We start from the raw sequence: 22,410 nt of genomic DNA, 5'->3' as shown, positions 1-22,410 counted from the left end.
ATAACTACACATTCTTCATATATAAGACAGAATTTTGGTAACACAGGAATATTTCATATCACACACATAATCACTGTACAACTCCTAATGTGTTACCTGTATTAAATCATTGCACATTACATATTCCAAACATACTATGGAAATAAGTGACGAGATTAGAAAACAGGCAATGACATGGTTTCTTAAAGCAATCTCATAGGAAGGTAACTTAAGATTCTGTCCTAGGACGTACTCACTCAGACTCTCAGAAGACTCAACTTTACGTGGCTTGCCCAAGGCTGTTTTAAAATGCCAGCTGTTCAATAAATAGGTGAGTTTTACTTCAAAATTAGAATAATTTTTAAACAAACACTGCCTACTCTTCTCAGAAATGACATACAGCTTCCTTCTCATAATACAGCAGGACACATAACTCCTCTGACAGCTGCCAGTTTAACTAAAAAGACCCTTCGTTTTGGTTTTGGCCACTGATTTCTTGCTGCTATCAGGTAAGGTCTCATTTCCTCTGGCAAACCACCCAGGTAATTTTCTCTTGGAGGTTTCAGATGAAGTCTATAGGAAAGAAACAACAAAAAAATTATCTATATTATATATATGTATATATATATTTGTACTGCTGGCAAGTAACGTGCTGTGAAGTGTGCTAAGTCATTTCAGTCATGTCCGACTCTTTGAGATCCCATGGACTGTAGCCCACCAAGATCCTCTGTTCATGGGATTTCCCAGACAAGAATACTGGAGTGGGATGCCATGCCCTCCTCCAGGGGATCTTCCCAACCCAGGGATCGAACCCACATCTCTTATATCTCCTGCATTAAGTTACTAAATACATACCCATCATCATTCCCTTTTCAATAAAACAAAATAATGATATCTATAGAGTTTATTTCTGATTCAAAAGTAAACACATAAGAGACAAAATCACTATATCATTTGTTTAGGCAATTACCTGCCACACTGTTATGTATTTTTAGACACTCAAGTGTCTAAAAGACTCTCATTTGGGAAGGAAAGAACTGGATATTATTTCAGATCCATATTAACTTTGGGTATGCCAAAATGGTGAATTTAATGTTCAGAGGAAGGCATCTGCTTGAGCATGTGTACACACACACACACACACAGTTATATTAGCGATTAAAAAAGCATACAACGTGTACATCTACACTGGTGGACAAACTTGGAGTAGTCCAGGCATCATCAGGACCTTGCAGAATTGCTGAGACATCACACGTACTCAAAAAATATTTGCTCTGTAAACGGGGAAAAACACGATCTTTGTTTTGTAGACTCTTTTGAGGATCTGCTGAAACTAGGGATCCACTTAGGAAAAAAAGACAAATGTACACAGGCACAATATTCTGTCTAATTCTAGGGTGTCCTGTGCACCAAATGAAGCCTCAGAATTCTAAGGTAAAAGTCTCTAACTTTTAGGGGAAAAAATTAAACCCAGAGGCAGTGGTTGCCTACTATATGATTTGCACAAGCAGATCCAATAGAGAGCAGAAATTTCTTCTCCCTTAAGAAGAAATAAAAAGCAATGGGACAAAAATAATAAAAGGCAAAAATTTTTTTAAACATCCTGAAATAAACAAAAATTTAAAAGCTTCACTTTACGAAAACTTGCCATCAATTTTTTAAAAACTTATTTGAAGAATCTTATTTGAAAAAAACTTATCTGAAAGAAAAAAACATATTTGAAGAATCCACTGTGTGCCTTAGTATATTAATCAGAACTACCATTATCAAGACATAATCTTCCTCCAGTAAACAGCAGTCACAACAGATGTGAACCTAATGGTGCATCAGCTAATAAACAGAATTTGTTTTGACATTAGCTTTCATTAGAAGCCTCATAATCGTAAAATGAAAGAGACTAAGGAATACAACCCAGCGCGGTAGAGAAGACGAATGTTAACACATGAAGGATCTTGAAACCTGGCCTCCAACAGACTCTACAGCGCTCAGAGTAGCTTTCTATACTGGAAGACGGATGGAAGAAAAAGAGTCTGGCTGGCTCACTCATCTCATAATCTACTTCCCAGCCTCAATATTCTTGCTCCCCTAAATGAGGAAAAAGAAAAGGCTAAATGCAGTAAGCTGAGTATGATTTCCACCCACTTACCCACCCTCTCCACAATAGCCCCATTCTACATATACACATGTGGTTGATTCATGTTTCACAGCAGACTAACACAATACCACAAAGCAGTTATGTCCCGATTAAAAAAAACACGTCCATTCTGTTGTCAGAATATGATATTATTTCAATAGGAGGGAAGCAAAAATGTTAATGTGTGGTTGAAACAATATTTCACTCTAAATGTGCTTCAATATTCAGGAAAAATGGCAAGTTACACTTTTTCCTGTATTGACAGATACAGCTGGGAAAAAAATAAGGTCTTAGGCACTCGGTATACAGATTTCAGAAATAAAAGGCTGGGAATAGCAGCCAAATTTCACTACCACTGCCCAACATATATCTTCTTTAATGTCCTTCTTATAGCTAATCAATTGCCAAAATAATGTAAAGAATTCCAGGTAAACAAATTTCATTAGGTTATCTGGGACATGAATATATACACATCTAACTGAAGGACAGTTTTAAAAAACCAGTCCCTCTTATTTTTAAGCTATTGAGAGAAAAAGAGTTTAACTGTTGGAAATCTTGTAAAGATTACAACTGAAATAAAGTTCCTAATTCTCTAATATAAATAGTAGCAACCACCTACTGCTATGCTGAATTTATCATCCAGGAACTAAAGTAATTTATGAGTTAATTATGATTTTCACAAACTTTAGGCCCAGAAGAAATTAAATGTCAAATTTTCAAGTCTTTGTAATCATTTGGCAGAGTCACAGTGTCAAAGAATAGTTATTCTCTAATTACAATTTATCTCAGATAAATCATAGAACAATAATTTTCAAAGCATGTGATTTTAATAAAATATACCATGTAAAATACTACTAAACTCATGGTCGTTCTCCGATCATGCAAAAGTGCACTGGGATATGCCCAGGACCATGAGAAACAACTACCCTTGTACCTGAGAGATTCAGTGTAACAGGAACAGAGCATGAAGAGTAACAGAATGATAGACAAATTCCAGTATCTAAAGAGGTATTTATAACAGAAGTTGGGTTTTGTTTTTTGACCATGCTACAAGGCATGTGGGATCTTAGTTCTCTGAACAAGGACTGACTCTGTGCCCCCTGCACTGGAAGAACAGAGTCTTAACCATTGGACTCCCAAATTTTATGGAAGTCCCTGAAAGAAATGGAATTTCCAAGTTATACAGTCATTATAAGGTAGATGTAAAATTTAAGCTGACATTCCCACACAATAAACTAGAATAGATGGGATTATATTCTAAATGGCAATCCACTCCAGTACTACTGCCTGGAAAATCCCATGGACAGAGGAGCCTGGTAGGCTACAGTCCATGGGGTCACAAAGAGTCGGACACAACTGAGCGACTTCAATTCACTTCACTTCACTTTCTTGTCATTAAAAAAAAAATCTCTTAGATCAGATTTATGAAACCAAAGGAAACATAGCCCAGAGATTTTTTTTAAAAAAGTAACCTATCAGAATTTATAACACATCAAAAAATACAACATTCTGGTATTAGGATACGGAAATTGAACACTGACAGTATATGAAAATTCTACACATAATTAACACCTTGGTCTTGGTGTCTACTTCTTCCTTGCTTCTCTTAGAATTTGAAGAGCTCTCTTCAGGGTTGGGGAAACATCGCTTTTTGATGGGATCACATGAAGAGTGGCATCGCATTCTGTGGTCACCATCTTTTTCCAGGATCTTGATTGCCATGTGGATAAGGTACGTGTCAATGTTTTCAGGAACATATATTCTAATTAGGTTAATTTTATTTGTATCTGTAAAAGAATTTTTTAAAAGATTTAAAAGTAAATTACACAGATCATTACAGAAAAATCCATGAGCTGGAAATAATGAAATATTTTGTAGAGAGGAAGGAGGAAGGTGGTCAGAGAAGATGTTCCTCTTGCAAATGCCTACCCCCTCACAGATCAGAAATGGAGTAAGCACACGCCCCCCTCACTCCTGCACCCCTGCCTCTAAGAGCCAGAATCAGGTCACCTCATCCACTCTGCAGAACTTCTGTTTCAAACTGAGAATCAAAACCACCATCCACGGAATTGTTTCTAAAGGAATTATGCTTCAAATCCCAAATATCAATTATAAGCTAATTTTTTTGAAAATAATTTATTCTTAAAATAGAAGCTAATCATACTTATAAATAAGATGCTAATAAAAAGGATTCTTTCAGTGGATACTGAAGCATAACAAAACATATCAACTATTTAAAATGTCTATTAATTTAATATGTTTTCTGAGAAAGATAGATTTTATTTTAAGATCTTATTTGCCCTAACTTTCCACACAAATAAGGGCTGAAAAATCAAGTGAAACAATGAACACTGCCTGTACTCCTTCAGTGGTTAAAGAGATCAAATTACCCTTATTTTTGTGGCATGTCCCTTGGAAGCCACCCTTAATTTTCCAGGGACATGTACATTAAGAATGAAAGAACAAAATTCTTCAAAATATTATCCAGGTACATCATTAAATACATTGCTTTATTTATTAGTAGGCATAGTTACAATCTCAGCTCCATAAAAGTAGCAGCTTAAAATTATGTAAACATGAAAAAAAACTAAAAGAATAAAAAAGTGCAGAATTCCTTAAAATATTAAGTTACAAGGATACAATCTATTTAGTAAATAAGCATGAAAATAATAAGACATAATTTCTCAGTTCTCAAATACTCTTATGTTTAAGTATAAGATTATGCCATAATAAAATATAGAAAATTATCAATTCAAGATTGTGCAGAATTTAAATGCCAACAAACTGGTTCATTAAAACACCAAATTATGTGATATGGCTACAGCTAAGTAAAAGATGAAATAACCTATCTGAATCATTAGTGTGACATGTATATCTTCATTTCTTATTATAGTTTATAACTCAACAATGTTTCCTCCAGTGAGATAACAAACAGTATTTTATTATGGAAAAATAAGAATTCAAAAATAAAATGTCACATCAATAAATGATATATTACAGACTATAAATGTACAATTGAAAGAAATAAAGTTTAGATAGAGCACATGAATCTTAACGTTCTCAATTTTGGCTTTGGAAGTAAACTACAATAATATATATTTTCATATTATCTGTATAATGTATATATAATGTTTGGACAGAAAGATGAAGTGTTTAATAAGTATAATTTAAATTTCATTGTTCTTTGGAATTTCAATTTATGCTAATATCTTTATTAATTCAATTTATTGAATTTATTAATTCAATTGAAATAGTAATTTCAATTTAATATTTAACTCTGAATGAAAATTTGCTATACTCAATATGTAGTAGTAAAGAAAATAGGAAAAGGGGGGGAAAAACTGCACAAGCTCTTTCAGATGATATTGTACACTATCAAACAGCTTATCAGAGACACATTGTTCTCTAAATCCTAAGAGACAATACATATATAAGGAAAAAAGTAATTCTAGGGTGTTAATATCAAGCAGGCATGTGAGCAAGAAGGCATTTGACTTTCTCTGAAATACTATTTCCTTCTGCACTGAAGAAAGAAAGATGTTATACAATCATGATTCTAACCCCACAAGTAATTACCATTGTCCTTTCTCTGCCTTAACTTCTAGAAAAATGGCAGCTGAAGTGAGAAAGACTGGAGGGTGACCAGCTGAGATGGCTAGCTTCCTCACAACATACTCACAGCTAAGTGACCTTGGATATTTTATCACAGGACAGGATTTGGCCCTCAGGTTTTCAGATTTACAAACCAGTATTAACCTTAACAGAGCCATGTGAACCAAGTTCACACAATGCCAATTCATTAATTTCCAGTTATGAACTCACAACTATTATATAGATTAGCAAGCCTAGCACATATTTTCCCTATAGAGACTGCCCTAAATGGGGCATCAAAACATAACCAGAAAGCTGTGACATAGAAGCAGAATGAGTTGTTAAGGTGTCCCCTCCCTCCAATAAGATCTTGACATAATTTATCAACAAACCCTTAAAATACTTGAAGGTCTCATCGACCAGGATTAAAAATTGCATATGTCTTTCCTTTAAATAAAAGTTGGCAGAACAACCCTAACCCTAACCCTAAAGAGGGAAACAGGTTCCCTGGAACTAACTTAGGTTCCCTAAAGAGGGAAACTTAGGTTCCCTGGAACTAACCTTAAGCAGGTTTCCCTGCTCAAACCTGTGTTTGTCCCTCTCCTGGCCTCTTAGGTTGATCAGCAGAAGAGATGGAGGTGTTCTTCAGTCAAGTCTTCTTCAGGCCTAGAATGAAGGCTGCCATTGAAGGTAACTTCAATACTTTTGTTCTTATCAATTAAGTATAGAATTAATTGTGATGTTTTTCACCCTATTTCTAACCTTGGGGGGAGAACTGTATCCTTATTCCTGAGTGGGAAACAGTCTGACGTAGTAAAAAGCTTAATTAACTATCTGCACTGCAGTTCTGGAGATGAGGCTTTTGCTATGTCCTCTGCTCTGTCCTAACAGCCCAAAAAAATTCATCAGATTTACCAGATTATTATGATACATCTAGTTTACGTTTGTACATTTAGAGTAGGAAAACCCTTCTAATGTACTTCGTCTTTACTTCTGTAAGAAAGGGATCATAATTTTAAAATAGGCAGATTTTAACATTTTCTGTAAGGCAGACAAAGGGGCTTGACCACAGGTGAGGTTCCACAGCATAATGACAGGAGAAAACCCTTCCACAAAGGGCCCAAGAGACCCAAGTCCATCCCTTCAATTTCACAGTGCCTGACACGACTGCCTGGACGAGAAAGGCTAGTTCAGTGAAACCAATGACAGGGAATCAGAAAGATGTAGGAAGAAACTAAGAGTAAGCTATGGGGAAGGATGTTTTTTTTCCAACTGATGAACTGGAAATCGGAGAAGGATGAAAGAGCTCTGTTTTGGAGATGGGTGTGGAAGGTGTAATCAGAAGCTGAAACAAACAAACAAAAAAAGAATTTCTCTGATTCAGACTTTCCTTTGAGTGATGATGGGAAGAAAGATTGTATTTCTAAAACAAGACAAAGCATTCGAAAAGTGAAGTTTTCATAGTAGCATAAAGGGTTAATGTGATCAGAGTGGGAAATATCAGCAGATTGCTTGTTTACTTCATCTGGGTTCAATAACTCAAGTCATTAAGGCTGCAGACAAGGGTCACGGTTATCACCTGAGTTGATGGGAGGGTTTCGGATAACATCAGCAATAACCTTTCGAATCTCTGGAGTCAGGCCTGCGCGCTCCGTGTCGACTGGGTAGCCAGCTTTCATCGCTTGGGATAAGTGCATGCCAACTGTTGTGAGAGGCAGAGTCCTCTTCTCAGCTGTATCCTTCTAGAGCAAAGGCAGCAAAACAACCAGTGAGATTTTTTAAGCTTCCACTGTGCTGTATAGAAACACAAGGTCCAAAACCTTCAGGAAGTAAGTGTTCACTGAGAAATAGAGCAGTAGACTGAACCTTCATTTAAATTTCTTATTTTAACTAATTCTTCAAAATGACTCACATGCTAGAACTCCACAGGTGCTGCTGCTTTGTATACTTACTATACTGAATGAAGCAAAATCACCCAGCTTTAGCTAAGAGATCAGTACTCATCCTTCTGCAATTATTCACCTTAAAAACCCATTAGTAACAGAGAACAGTCATTCTACATAAGTCTAATAGCTGCCACGGCCTTTTAAAAATACAGTAAACTATAACTCAATAAACTGTACACTTGAAATAACACATGGCATTTCAGTTACATAAACTTCCAGGAAGACAAATGCTAAAATGCTTAGTGATAAAATCAGGTTCTGAATGTATTCTATAAAAGGTTCTCAAAAAGACTTAAAAAAGTGCTTTAAGTGGACTTTATTCATAAAATAAGAACAAACATAATTTACAAGTGGCTGTCATCATTTGCCTACTACTAAACTTAACATGAATTGTTAAGGACATTGCTACGTATTTATGTAGCTTTTAAACAAATGCAGCTCCAAATCCAGTTAAGGTGTCTGTTAGATAAAATATTCTTCTCAACATTCAGGAAGTTCAATCACTCAGCTCTAAATTATTTCTTGATACTCTTTTTTAACACACCTTGAAAGTCTAAATTTGGACTGTATTTGTATGAATGCTGATATTTTCACAGAACAGGGCATGTAAAGCAATATTCTTCATCACTCAAAGGAAGGTTTTTAGTTACTGCCATGTCTGCCTAATATCAGGGTTATTTGATACCAGGCATCATATTACCGAAAACTAATTGTATTATAACTCCTGATTAATTAGTCCTTAGGCATGTTTAATTTTGTGCTTAACTAGCAAGACCCCCCTCAGGCTCCCAGGAGGCACAGATAATTACACTACAGTTTTTCACAATAATATACAACCAAATAATAGCAAAAGACCCAAATGAAGATATACCACTCCTCATATTTTTAACCATGAATATGTAATATATGAAACTTCATATCCTGGCTGAGTATGAGAATATAATTTATTCAAAAAATTTAGAGGCTATTCCATATTTTCTTAGTAATTACATACAGTTTTGCCATACATATTTGGTCCAATTGTATATATACAAGCATGTTTAACATGTATATGTAAGTAACTGTTTAAATAAGAGACTGAACTTAAAATTCCTCTTTATCATGTAATTCGTTTCAAAAAGAGTACAGTGGAATTATTTGGTTCTTTGTGTAATGGCTTTCAAACTTTTAATTAAGGAGTTTGGCTATCTGAGTAGAACATCTATTAATGACTAAGACAAGCTAAGGACTGTTTATTCTTATTTGTACTGAATCTTAAACAGAATAGAAAGTGTGTAATGGAGCCTAAAGCATGAGCCACAGAGAACAGGAAAAAGAGGCCCTGCACCATACAGCCTGATCTAAATCAATTTAACACCAGAGAGGACAGGAATGCAAATCAGTGAAACTCACGGGGAAGCCTCATTCTGCCCTTCTGCCACTAAGATACCCTCTTCATTTTGTGTATTTAAAAAATCTCCACAACCTTAAAGACTTCTGCCACAATGATGAAGAAACAGGAAGTATGCCCATTTTTCACAGCAGTCAGATTTCTTTCAAAGAGCATCAAGTAGATATGGTTAAGGAAAAAAAAAAAAAGAACAGGACACTCGAGGAGAGAGTGAAAAGCAAGTTTGTTGCTTTTTTAAAACTTATTTCTAGCTTCTTGGACATCCTTCCAGAGATATTTATGCACCTGTATATACCTACACTTTTATATACATATACATACACATATATGAATATGTGTAAAAGTGAAAGAAAGAATTACTCAGTCGTGTCCGACTCTTGGCATCCCCATGGACTGTAGCCCACCAGGCTCCTCTGTCTATAGGATTTCCCAGGCAAGAATACTGGAGTGGGTTGCCATTTTCTTCTCCAGGGGATCTTCCTGATCCAGGGACTGAACCCCCATTTCCTGCACTGCACACAGATTCTTTACCATCTGAGCCACCAGGGAAACCCATTTATAAATATAAAAGCATGCAAATACATATATATATACACATTTATGTAAATTTTTCACACCACTAGGCACCTTCCTTTTTCTACTTAACAATGTATCTTAGAGATTATCTATTATCAGTACCTACTGTAATAGTTTTTTAACTATTAAACCCATTAAAAAAAATAAGCTTCAAAATATGGCTGCTTCAACATCCCTAAGCTATAAATGTGTTAATCAGTACCTTGGATACAACCTCTGTAAGATAATCATGCTCAAACTATACTTGCTGATTTTACTAGAAGTAGGCTTAGAAAAAGAAAATGACCTTGTTCTAAAATTAATTATAAAATGAACCAATGTGAAACACTGTAGGATTATAAGAAATTTATCCCAATTTAATACTGAAAAGTGGATAAAATACATTTAGATAAATTTAAAAATTCCCTCTAACTTGAAAGTAACACTTACCAAAGACATTTTCTTTTCTTGGAAAAAAAAATACGTGATGGCCACAGATGGTGAAAGTGAGTTTGGTTTATTTTCCAGCACCAAACTTTTCTTCTGTTCTTCTTGTAGTTCTGTGCTTGGAAAGAGGTCTGTCTACACAATTTTAAACAGAGCACAAATAATCAAAAATAATATCAATATAATCATAGAACATAAACATGATCATTAACTATTAAAGAAAAAAAATAACATAAACTTCAAGGAACAGCCCCAAATTCTCTTTTTATGAGAAGCTCAAAAAAGAACTTTTCTTTTTTTACATATTGATTTTTAAAAGCAAAATAGGCTACAGTGAATAAATTTTGAATAAAGTATTCATACTAGCAAACATGGTTACAGAACTAAAAATTCCTAGTCTTCTCCTTAAGCCAAAATGAGAGAATACAGATGAACTGTAATGTTGACCACTCTGCTTCTAAATTAGTCCCCTAAATCCCCTGAAAGTGAATAGTGAATAAATAAATGAAGCTTTAATTTCTATCTACATTTGAAAGTAAGATAATTTATTAATCTAAAATACAGTATTTATTCAAGTTTTAAAACAAAACCTCGAAACAAAATAAACAGACACTAGCAGCCTTGATAACTACTTTAGTATCTTAATGATGTAACTAGTGGTTATCAGCCGGGAGAGGGATAGGGGAAGGGGCATGATAGGGAAAGGGGATTAAGAGGCACAAAGTACTGGGGATAAAATAAGTTACAAGGATGTAATATACAGCACAGGGCAAATAGCCAGTATTTTATAACTTTGGAGTATCATATATAAAAATATTGAATCACTATGTTGTACATATGAAACTAATATAATACTGTAAGTCAACTATACTTAATTTTTAAAAACTGGTAACTAATATGTTTTTGTAACTGATTTAATAAAGAAACTCTCCAAATTCATTTTCTAAGTGTCCAGCACAGAAATTAAAATGAAGGGAGAAAATGCTGCTTTTGAAGCATGTTTTGAAATCATCAGAAAAAGTTTATTCTCTCAGAGCTCCAGTAAACCACAGTATTTTACCTGAACACTATTTATTTGACAGAAACGTCTGATGACTTCCAACAGAGGGGCCAACATCACAGCTTTGCCTTCAGAAACACCATCAATCCTTTTCACATTTTCAACTGTAGTAGGTCTATCATTTTAAAAAATTAAAAAGTCAAGAAACCACTGAAACATTACTACACCAGCAACAAAGCTGACAGATATTTAGCTTCATACTGACATTCATTAAACATGTATTAATGTTTGTTCCAGAAACCAAAAACTATGTATAAAACAAGTAATCAGGTTTTGAGTCTTAGAGGACAACTAAAAGGCTAAGACCACCTGACCTGCCTCTTGAGAAACCTATATGCAGGTCAGGAAGCAACGGTTAGAACTGGACATGGAACAACAGACTGGTTCCAAATAGGAAAAGGAGTATGTCAAGGTTGTATATTGTCACCCTGCTTATTAACTTATATGCAGAGTACATCATGAGAAACACTGGGCTAGAAGAAGCACAAGATGGAATCAAGATTGCTGGGAGAAATATCAATAACCTCAGATATGCAAATGACACCACCCTTATGGCAGAAAGTGAAGAGGAACTAAAAAGCCTCTTGGTGAAAGTGGAAGAGGAGAGTGAAAAAGTTGGCTTAAAGCTCAACATTCAGAAAACGAAGATCATGGCATCTGGTCCCATCACTTCATGGGAAATAGATGGGGAAACAGTGGAAACAGTGTCAGACTTTATTTTTGGGGGCTCCAAAATCACTGCAGATGGTGATTGCAGCCATGAAATTAAAAGATGCTTACTCCTTGGAAGAAAAGTTATGACCAACCTAGACAGCATATTCAAAAACAAAGACGTTACTTTGCCAACAAAGGTCCATCTAGTCAAGGCTATGGTTTTCCAGTAGTCATGTATGGATGTGAGAGTTGGACTGTGAAGAAAGCTTGGGTTCTGAAGAATTGATGCTTTTGAACTGTGGTGTTGGAGAAGACTCTTGAGAGTCCCTTGGACTGCAAGGAGATCCAACCAGTCCATTCTAAAGGAGATCAGTCCTGGGTGTTCTTTGGAAGGAATGATGCTAAAGCTGAAACTCCAGTACTTTGGCCACCTCATGCGAAGAGTTGGCTCATTGGAAAAGACTCTGATGCTGGGAGGGATTGCGGGCAGGAGGAGAAGGGGACGACAGAGGATGAGATGGCTGGATGGCATCACTGACTCAATGGACGTGAGTCTGAGTGAACTCCGGGAGTTGGTGATGGACAGCGATTCATGGGGTCGCAAAGAGTCAGACGCGACTGAGGGACGGGACTGAACTGAACTGAACTGAAAAGGCTAAGAAACTCAGAAGAAAATTTCATTCATTATTTCCAAAGTTTTTACCTGTAGCAATAAACCTGCTAACTACTTCAGGCTTTCAATATTTCTTATTGTGTCCAATATGAAGAAACTGTCTGATGTCTTCTTTCTAAAAATCTGCCAATCTAATGATTACTATTTTTCCTTTAAATATCTTTACTTAATATTACAATGTGGCCTTTGAGTATGTATTTTTAATGAAATAATTATTATATAATACATTCACTATGTAATATTATTAGAAAATTCTTCCCTAAAGTAACATCTCTTGGATGAAATTTAGCAACAGAAACAATTTTTGAAAAGGAAGAATAAAAGATGAGTACAATTACCAAGCAACGAGATTCTTTGGAAATAATTTCTTCTAAACATTTATTGACCACCTTATTATTAAGCATTGCACTAGTTGCTTTGGAAAACACAAAAAGATGAAGAATGTAACATCTTTATCAGAGTTTAAAAGCTAGAGGACACAATACATGAATACCAATAAAAACAAAACCATAAATAAAGCATGATATAGTAAGTGCCACAGAATCATCTTTTAAATGTAAATTTAAAAGTCCTTGATGAATTCCAGAGAGAAGAATCACTTTGATGATAAGAACATAGAGGGCTTCAGGGAGCAAATAATGTCAGATCTTAAAGGATTTCCTAAAAGGAGTTTTGGGGAATCAAGGGAACTACAAAGCAGAAGCAACACTGTAAATAAGTATATGGAAGCTGAAAAGGAGACTTGAACAAATGTTGAACAACCTAGGTAAGTTAAAGCATCAAAATTCTGTGACTCAGATGGAAAAGTAGGTTTAAGTCTATAAATGAAAGGCCTTGAACTGTGAGTTAAATAAGTTAAGATGCAGCCTTGAAACTTCAAAATAACCCAAAGGCTCATTTAATACAGTAAATATTTTAAGAGCCTCTTTTGTGAACTGTATTTATATGCTTTCAGAAGAACCATGATATTTGCTTCTTTTTTGTAGAGAGGGAACAAATCCTACTTGATGGTCACCAATCCTAAATCTGTAAATTGAGCAGATAATCTTTTAAGCTGTAAGTGATTTGTTGAAATTATATTAAATTCCCCTGGTGGCTCAGAGGGTAAAGAGTATAACTGCAATGCGGGAGACCTGGATTCGATCCTGGGTCGGGAAGACCCCCTGGAGAAGGAAATGGCAACCCAGTCCAATATTCTTGCCTAGAAAATCCCATGGACGGAGGAGCCTGGCGGGCTACAGTCCATGGGGTCACAAACAGTCAGACACGACTGAGCGACTTCACTTTCACTTTCTTTTAAGTTAAGACTGAGAAACTAGTTAAACAAAAGTAAAGCATGGTAAAGAAAGATTAATTTGTTATTCATATATCAGATGAGATAGAGAGAGAGAGAGACTGATGAAAGAGAAACTAATTAGAGGCTTTTGCAATAGTACAAGAGTAACGGTCTGAACTACCATGCTGTCACTGAAAAAAATGAAGAAAAGCATAAACAGATTACACAAGGAACAATTGAGCGAAAAAGTCTAAATACTATATAATAAAAGATGGGGCTATATATTAGAAGAGTAAAAGTAATATCAGAGGTATTAAAGAGGTGTGATGAGCAACATGATAGTATGACTAACAAAATTAAGGAATTCAGAAAGTAGACTTCTGGTATTTGCATGAAATGCATATACATATGGGGGGTTGGTGGGTAATGTGTTAAGATTTTATAATATATCCTGGATCTGATTGCTGAAAACAGCTGGTTTCATGTAGAAATGTAGGACTAAAGCTCAGTGAAGAGATCACTGGCATCAACACGGGAGATTTGGGAACCACTTCTCAGGTGTGACTGCTGGAGCCATAGTCATGATATCACTTAATGATATATTTTACAAATCTATTATGTTAGAAGAAAATAAGTTAAAATATGTAAATAATTTACCTGATTTTGGCCATATCCACCAATATTTTATTTGTTGCCAGAATAGCCGGAGGAACATCCATTGTATTGGCATGTTTCTGCCTAGCTGCTACCAATTCGCCATATAATGCAGTCTGAACAAAACGCAAATAAACAACATCTGTTTAAATGTGCTTAGAAATATCCAGTCCCTTATTTCAGAGTTTCAGATATTACATTTCCTCCTAGGATGAAAAAATAAACTGAACTGTATCTTAGCCTCTTTGTTAAAGAACAATTTTTAAAATACTGGCAAGAGAATTTTAAGCATGCTTAGATTCATAACTATCTTCTCAAAAACTAACTGCCTCTCTACAAAAGCCATACCTGAGTCTCCTGCTCTTGAGTGGAAATAACAGGTTCTGAGGACTTGTAATATTTTCCTGGTGATGACACTATGGTGCTAAAACAATGAAAAGAAAATTAATAACAAAAGGTTTTCTTTCTCCAAGTTCACTTTCTATTTTGCCTTCCAAATGAGAATATCTTTCCAAATCAATATTAACACTTGTATGTCATAATACCAGTAAAGTGACTGTTACTTAAATGACAGCCTAGATTTTAAACATTCTGGATCAAATACATACACTATAAAGGTAAAGACAAAACTGTAATCTGAGTTCATCACAAAATTGGTATAATTAAGAATAGCATTTGCCTCCTCCTCCTCCTCAATCAAATTCTTTGAAAGAAAATACTCCTTATCTACACTGAAGTAAAATAAGATGTTTTTAAACCAAGAGGAATACAATCTATAATCCTTCTTGTGATAGCACTGTTAATAAATTATAATAATTTTTGGTTGCTGAGGAAAATTAGCATGGATTTACTTATTGACAATTTTCTTCAAACTCAAACTAACAAAAATAAGCCAGAAGGTGTAATTTTGCCTTTGACTCCTTAAAAGAAGACTTCGAAATACCCAATTAGCAAATATATGAAAGGTGTTAGGCAGCACATTAGACAGAACACCAACTTCTACAAGAGGCATTTCTCACTGATAAATTACTTATAAAGAGGAAAAGTTATAAAAATGAAATTGTATAGAATAGCATACATAAAAGATGTCAAAGTTAAATAAATTTCTGCTTTTAGGGGTGAAAGAGAAGAACACGCTTGATATTTAAGAAATGCTTATAAATTTCCCAGTTGCAAGGACTCAATATCTACAATTTTATAATTATCAGATCCTATCACTAAAACAGATTTGAACATGAGGAAAGACAACTCCAGTTCAAAGAATTAGTCATATCAGATTACTCAAGACAATTATAAATTTGAAGTAATATATTTACTTCTATCTTAGTATTTATGGAAATCTTTATACTAATGGACTATTTGTAAACTGTTACATTAAAATAGTTCTCAGAAAAATGTTATTATCATATATACTGGCAAAATTCTGGCTAATATACTCCGGAAGCAGAAATACATGTGGAAAATGTTTGATAGAAGACATTTTCCCTATGAATGCTATAACAAGTGTACAGAAGGGCTTCCCTGGTGGCTCAGTGGTAAAGAATCCGCCTGCCAAGGCAGGTGTCATGGGTTTGATCCCTGGTCTGAGAAGGTCTCACATGACGTGGAGCAACTTAGCCCATGTGCCACAGCTATTGGGCCTATGCTCTAGTGTAGAGCCCGTGCTCTGCAACGAGACGCTCGCACACCACAACTAGAGAGGAGCCCCCACTCGCTGCAGCAAGAGAAAAGCCTCTGCAGCAACAAAGACCTAGCACAGCCAAAAGTTAATAAAATCAGAAAAAGAAAGTGCACAGAAGAAAATTCAAAATATATGATGAATATCATCAAAGAGGTAACTGAAGATCCTATACCCGTGAATCAAGAAAAGACTGCTATACATGGATCGACAAAGAAGACAGAGAATGAGAAATGGTTCTTAGAAATGAGAATTTTGATAACTAAGACCAAAATCTCACTAGATGCGCTAGTTGCGCAGTCGTGTCTGACTCTTTATGAGCCCAGGGACTGCAGCCCACCAGGCTCCTTTGTCCATGCATGGGATTCTCCAAAGGCAAGAATACTAGAATGGGCAGCCTTTCCCTTCTCCAGGGGATCTTCCCAACCCAGAGATCAAACCCAGGTCTCCCACATTGCAGGCAGATTCTTTACCAAATGACCCAACAGAGAAGCTTCTCATTAGATGGGAGGGGATACAAAGGCGAGGAACTCTCCAAGAAAATAAACAAATGAAAACAGGCTGAAAATAGGAGAAATTAAAAATTAGTAATAGGAACACTAAAAAACAAGAAAACAAAGAAGATAATTAAGGGAGCGGTGGTCATAATAACACAGTTTGCCTTACTATATAGTATTTGAGCATATACAATAAGAACAAATTATTTATATGACCAAAACTTGAAATATAATTTTGTTCCAGGGAGGCAAAGGGATTGAAAGTAAGGAAATGAGGGAAGTGGATATGGGAAACAAACCTTTAGTTCACCATTACAGAATATAAACAGAAAATTTCTAAAATTAACTAAGTCAAAAAACAGTAACCTAAGCATGTCAGAAACATGCAGGCAACCTCACACCTGTCAGAATGGCTATCATCAAAAGTCTATGAATAACACATGTTGAAAAGGATGCAGAGAAAAGGAAATCCTTGTATAATGCTGGTGAGAACGTAAACTGGTGCAGCCACTATGGAAAACTGTATGGAGGTCACTCAAAAAACTTAGAGTTGCCATATGATCCAGCAATTCCACAACTAGGTACACAGCCAGAAAAAAGCAAACACACTAATTCAAAGATACATACATGCCAGTGTTCACTATTTATAACAGCCAAGATATGGAAGCAACCCAAGTGCTCCTCAACAGATGAATGGATAAAAAAGATGCGGTGTACAGATATACAATGGACTATTACTCAGCCATAAAAAGAAGGAAATTCTGCTATCTGCAACAACATGGATGGACCTAGAGAATAGTATCTGTAGTGAAGTAAGTCAGGAAGAGAAAGGCAAATACTGGATGATATCACTTATGTGCTAAGCTTGCCAGGCTCCTCTGTCCATGGGATTCTCTGGAGTGGGTTGCCATTTTCTCCTCCAGGGAATCTTCCCAACCCAGGAATTGAACCCATGTCTCTTACATCCCCTGCATTGGCAGGTGGGTTCTTTACCACTAGTGCCACCTGGGAAGCCATGATATCACTTATATGTGGAATCTAAAAACTAACAAAATGAATGTATATGGAAAAGTCACAGGTTTTATACCAAAGGGAAGAGGGAGGCGAGGAGGGGCTAATTTAGGGGAATGGGATTAAAAGTTACAAACTACTATGTTTAAAAATAAATAAGCAACAAGGATATATTGTAAAGCACAAGGAATTGTAGACATTATCTTGTAATAACTTTAATGGAGTATAATCAGTAAAAATACAGAATCACTATGCTGTACACCTGAAGGAAGTGAAAGTGAAAGTCGCTTAGCCGTATCCAACTCTTTGGGACCCCATGGACTATACAGTCCATGGAATTCTCCAAATTATATTGTAAATCAACAATGCATCCATTTTATAAAAAAGGAAAGATGAGTGACTGAAAACAATAGCCCCCTCTCTTAGCCTTTTCCCCACTTTTTCAGCCTTTCAAAGAGAAATGTACAATAAAAATAAAATATATGTTGAAAAGGCATTTTTTTAAAAAAAGAAATATGGAGGCCAATTGCTTCTATAAAACAGAACATGGGTTTGAGAAGGGTGTGAACTTATGCTTTGTTATATGTCTTTAAGTGCCAATCGACTTTTTAAAAATTCACATGTATTATTTTAATGAAAATTCAAATGAAATTTAAAATAATAGTTATTCTGTACACTAAGCCTGTCCATTAAAATTAACTACTGGACCACTCCACAGGTATCTCAAAGTTGGGTTTGTCTATCACTAAAACTCCTAAGTTAACCTCATCCCCTAACATACAACCCTTCATGTCACGTGAAGGGCTTCCTCTTACAAGGCTCAGTGAAGGAAATGGCAGCACTTACCCTACTCTCAAAGACAGAAATCCAAGCGTCAGAGTCAAGTCCTCCATTTTTATCAACCCGTATCTTCAGTCGCTGAGTCCTAACAATTCCATCTCCTAAATATCTCACAGATCTCTTCTCTCCACGCCTACTGCCACTTCCCTTGACTAATCTACCATCACCTCCTGCAAACGGCACACCAACAGGCTTTCTATTTGTCTCTACAATGCTGCTCCTCCTGCAATCCATACCATCCACAGCCAGAGTCATCAACCACAAGTCGACACACTAGGGTGCTCGGGCCAAATCTGTCTGTTCTGGCCAAGTTTGTAGCTAAGAATGGCTTCTGTACATTTTTTTAAAGGTTAAAAAAAAAAAATCAAAAGAAGAACATTTTGTGACATGTGAAAATTAAATGAAATTCAAATTTCGGTGTCCCTAAATAAAGTTTTATTGGAAAAGAGCCCTGCTCACTCATTTTCATATCATCCATGGCTGCTTTGAGGCCATAATGGCAAAGTTGTATAGTTGAGACGGAGACCAAGTGAAAAGTTAAAGTCACTCAATCGTGTCCGACTCTTTGCAGTCCCATGCACTATACAGTCCATGGAATTCTCCAGCCAGAATACTGGAGTAGGTAGCCTTTCCCTTCTCCAGGGGATCTTCCCAACGCAGGGATCGAACCCAGGTCTCCCACATTCCAGGGAGATTCTTTACCAGCTGAGCCACCAGGGAAGCCCAAGAATACTGGAGTGGGTAGCCTATCCCTTCTCCAAGGGCTCTTCCCCACTCAGGAATCAAACCAGGGTCTCTTGCATTGCAGGCAAATTCTTTACCAGCTGAGCTACCAGGGAAGCCCACCTGGCCCTCAAAGCCTAAAATACTTCTTATCTGATCCTTCATAGAAAATGTTTGTCAACACCTGTTCTCAGTCATAAATTTGATTATGTCACTGTCCTGCTTAAAACTCTTCCTTGGCTCCAACTGCCTTTATGATCAAATGGAGTGCTTGAAAGAAACTGGATATTCTTGTTATTGTTGTTAGTTGCTCTGCTGCTAAGCTGCTGCTAAGTCGCTTCAGTCGTGTCCGACTCTGTGTGACCCCATAGACGGCAGCCCACCGGGCTCCCCCGTCCCTGGGATTCTCCAGGCAAGAACACTGGAGTGGGGTGCCATCGCCTTCTCCAGTTTAGTCGCTCAGTTGTGTCCAAATCTATTCAACCCCACTGACTGTAGCCTACCAGGGCTTTTCCAGGCAAAAATACTGGAGGAGGTTGACATTTCCTCCTCCAGGGGATCTTCCGGACCCAGGGATCGAGCCCGCGTCTCCTGATAGGCAGGCAGATATTTTCACCACTGTGCCACCTGGGAAGCCCACCAGATACTCGAGACCCTGTTCAATTTTCCAGTCTTAAATATCACCACTCCCTTGCTTCCCTCTCCCAGGGAACTGCTAGCTAACTGCTGAGCTCCTCAATCACGTCATCCTCTCCTGCTTTCAGGTTTTAATGTGTGAGCCATTCTACTGCTTAGAGCATTTCCTCATTTCACCTAACTTCTACTTAAGCCTCAAGTGTCACTTCCAAAGTGTGTTTCCAAAGTGCCACAGCTCTGGATTGTAATTTTCTGTTCCCTCATCTGTATATCCCACTAGAATACAAACTCTGAGAGGGCCAGCGACTATGTCTCTATTAATCTCCACCCAATCCCAGTGCCTAAGGTAGTCCGTGGCACCAAGAAGTCACAGGGAATGTTTAAGTAAAGAAATGCTTCAGCATACTGAATAGGTTTATTGTTCTGCACACTCCTTAAACCTTTTGCTTACATGAAACACAGTAATCACATAGGACATATATCCAATCAAAAAGAAATCATTTGGTGTGGAAGACTGGTATTATATATAGTAAATGTTTCTACAGGCTCCAAAGCAATATTATTGAAGTGAGCACATCATTTAGAGAACAAACCATTTTCTTTCACTTAATATGTATGCAAATGTAGTCCACTTAACTGGTGCGTATGTCCTCACAAGTTTTTAAATTCTCTATTTTCAGACCTTCTACAATTCGGTACATCCTCCATACTTTCATTAAGTCAGAAAGACAAATATTAAGCTTGAAAGCACAGTAGGTTTATCACCTTAATATCCACCATTGTATGTTGCCATAAGATCTTTCTTGAAAATGAAGTGGGAATATATATATTTCATACAAATTATAATTAAATAGTGTATAGATGCTAAAGGTTAACAAATATAGATTTGAAAGTCACCTCTGTTATTAATTTATGCTCCTGACAAGTTAGTTAACTTAACCCTTAAGTCTCTTCAACTGTAAAACAGGGACAAATAATAGTAGCTAACTCATAGGTTGTTATAGGCATTGAATGAGATATTACCTCTATAAAGACTAGCATTTAGCACAAGCCTGGCAAACAATAATACCCAGAAGTGTTAGCTCTTAATGTTAAAACTATAATTTTATAAGTCTGCCTTAATAATTGTATTACTGGAGGCTTATGTTTAAACTTCCTTCTGCCAATGAAATAACCCAACATCTATTTTTTTTTTATTTTTTTTTTTTTATTTTTTTTTTTTATTTTTTCTTTATTTATTTATTTATTTATTTATTTATTTATTTTTTAATTTTAAAATCTTTAATTCTTACATGTGTTCCCAAACAGAGCTTTCTCTCTCAAAAAGAAAAAGTGCTAACACAGTGGTTATAGAGAATAAAAATGTAAATTCTGTACCTGTTTTTAGGACTGTTTCTCCCAGAAGAAATTTTATCATGTGCTTTGTAAGAATACATCTGATCCAAGTTAAACTGCTTTTAAACATATGAAGATCCATTAAAAAAAAAGTTTCAAAAATCTTTTAAATATGCAGAAAATAAAATACAAAATATTACAATGATAATTTTTCCTCTGACTAAACATCTCATCAAAGAAATCAGCTGAAAATAAGCTCATGAATGATTAATTTCTAATGTTCTAAAGGCAGTTGGAATACAGTGTAATATCCCATTCCTTCCAAATCTAGAGAATATGTGATCTAAAGAATTCTTAGAGACATAGAAAGAGCCAAAGTCATAAAAATGATCTAATTACATTCTGCATACTTTAAGAAAGCAGAAAAAATTCACCAGAAAATTTAATTCATTTGTCCATCACCCCATCAACCTAGTATTCCAATTAGTGGAAGTCTGCCTGTGGATAAGTATTTAATCTGTAATAGTTACCTAAGATTCAAAACAAAGCAAGAAAATGTGTGTGTGTGTAACTTTAATGAGAACATTCAGGAATCAAGCTTGTTTTTCCATCAACTAAAAGTATCATAATCATTAAGAAAAAAAAAGACTCCAAACCAAATGAGTTATGAAGTAGGGATAAAAGAAAAAGAAAGTTACTTGCTCAAATACTTCTGTTCTATTAATTCCAGAAATCATATATTGCATATTTTATTCTGTTCAGATAATTTCTCTCTCCAAATTTTATCTCTTAGTCTATATGGTGTTTTCCTCTTTGAGTGGAAATAAAATGGAAATAAAAATTAAAATAGAAATTGCACCAATGAAGAATGAAATAAATAAGAACCATCTCTTTAACAAAAAACAAACCTTCTCTGAAGTTAATTCAACTGGTACTTGATCAGAGACATGTTCCTCAGTGCCTGAAGATACAGCTTTAGAACTGAAAAGTAATAAAATTTTCTCAAATGTTAAAATGTAATTATTTAATACATGAATCATCACACCTCTACTCTTAGAGAGGCAGATGAGATTATATTACTCTTTTAGGACTGATGATTTCTTTAAATCAATTCCCCGCCACCCCAAGAGAGCTTAAGCTTTTTAAATTTTTTAAGTTTTAAAAGTAAAACTGATAATCTAATGTATTACATTGTGATTAGTCAGTAATACTGTATTATAAACTTCAGAGTCACTAAGAGACTAAATCTTACTTGCTCTCTACACAGAAAATTTATATTCAAGTCATGAGTTATGTACTATTGCCATAATCAGAGTGTAATATGTAAATGT

General features: G+C 35.7%; 1 protein-coding gene across 1 annotated transcript in view; it reads right to left on the bottom strand.

Annotated features, from left to right (window-relative positions):
- Window positions 1–432: 432 nt before the first annotated feature.
- WRN (WRN RecQ like helicase) overlaps window positions 433–22,410 on the bottom strand; it is a 113,466-nt gene continuing 91,488 nt past the window's right edge. Inside the window, exons 28-36 of the mRNA XM_052661475.1 lie at window positions 21,988–22,060; window positions 21,122–21,198; window positions 14,708–14,783; window positions 14,363–14,475; window positions 11,103–11,217; window positions 10,046–10,177; window positions 7,284–7,446; window positions 3,686–3,900; window positions 433–552 (exon numbers count right to left, since the gene is read on the bottom strand). Coding sequence (XP_052517435.1) covers window positions 433–552; window positions 3,686–3,900; window positions 7,284–7,446; window positions 10,046–10,177; window positions 11,103–11,217; window positions 14,363–14,475; window positions 14,708–14,783; window positions 21,122–21,198; window positions 21,988–22,060 — 1,084 coding nt within the window. The remainder of the gene's footprint in view (window positions 553–3,685; window positions 3,901–7,283; window positions 7,447–10,045; window positions 10,178–11,102; window positions 11,218–14,362; window positions 14,476–14,707; window positions 14,784–21,121; window positions 21,199–21,987; window positions 22,061–22,410) is intronic.

Source organism: Budorcas taxicolor, chromosome 24 (assembly GCF_023091745.1).
Source record: "Budorcas taxicolor isolate Tak-1 chromosome 24, Takin1.1, whole genome shotgun sequence".
In the NCBI taxonomy this organism is placed as follows: domain Eukaryota; kingdom Metazoa; phylum Chordata; class Mammalia; order Artiodactyla; family Bovidae; genus Budorcas; species Budorcas taxicolor.
The sequence above is the reverse complement of the archived record's forward strand: the minus strand, read 5'-3'. Positions and strand labels throughout refer to the sequence as shown.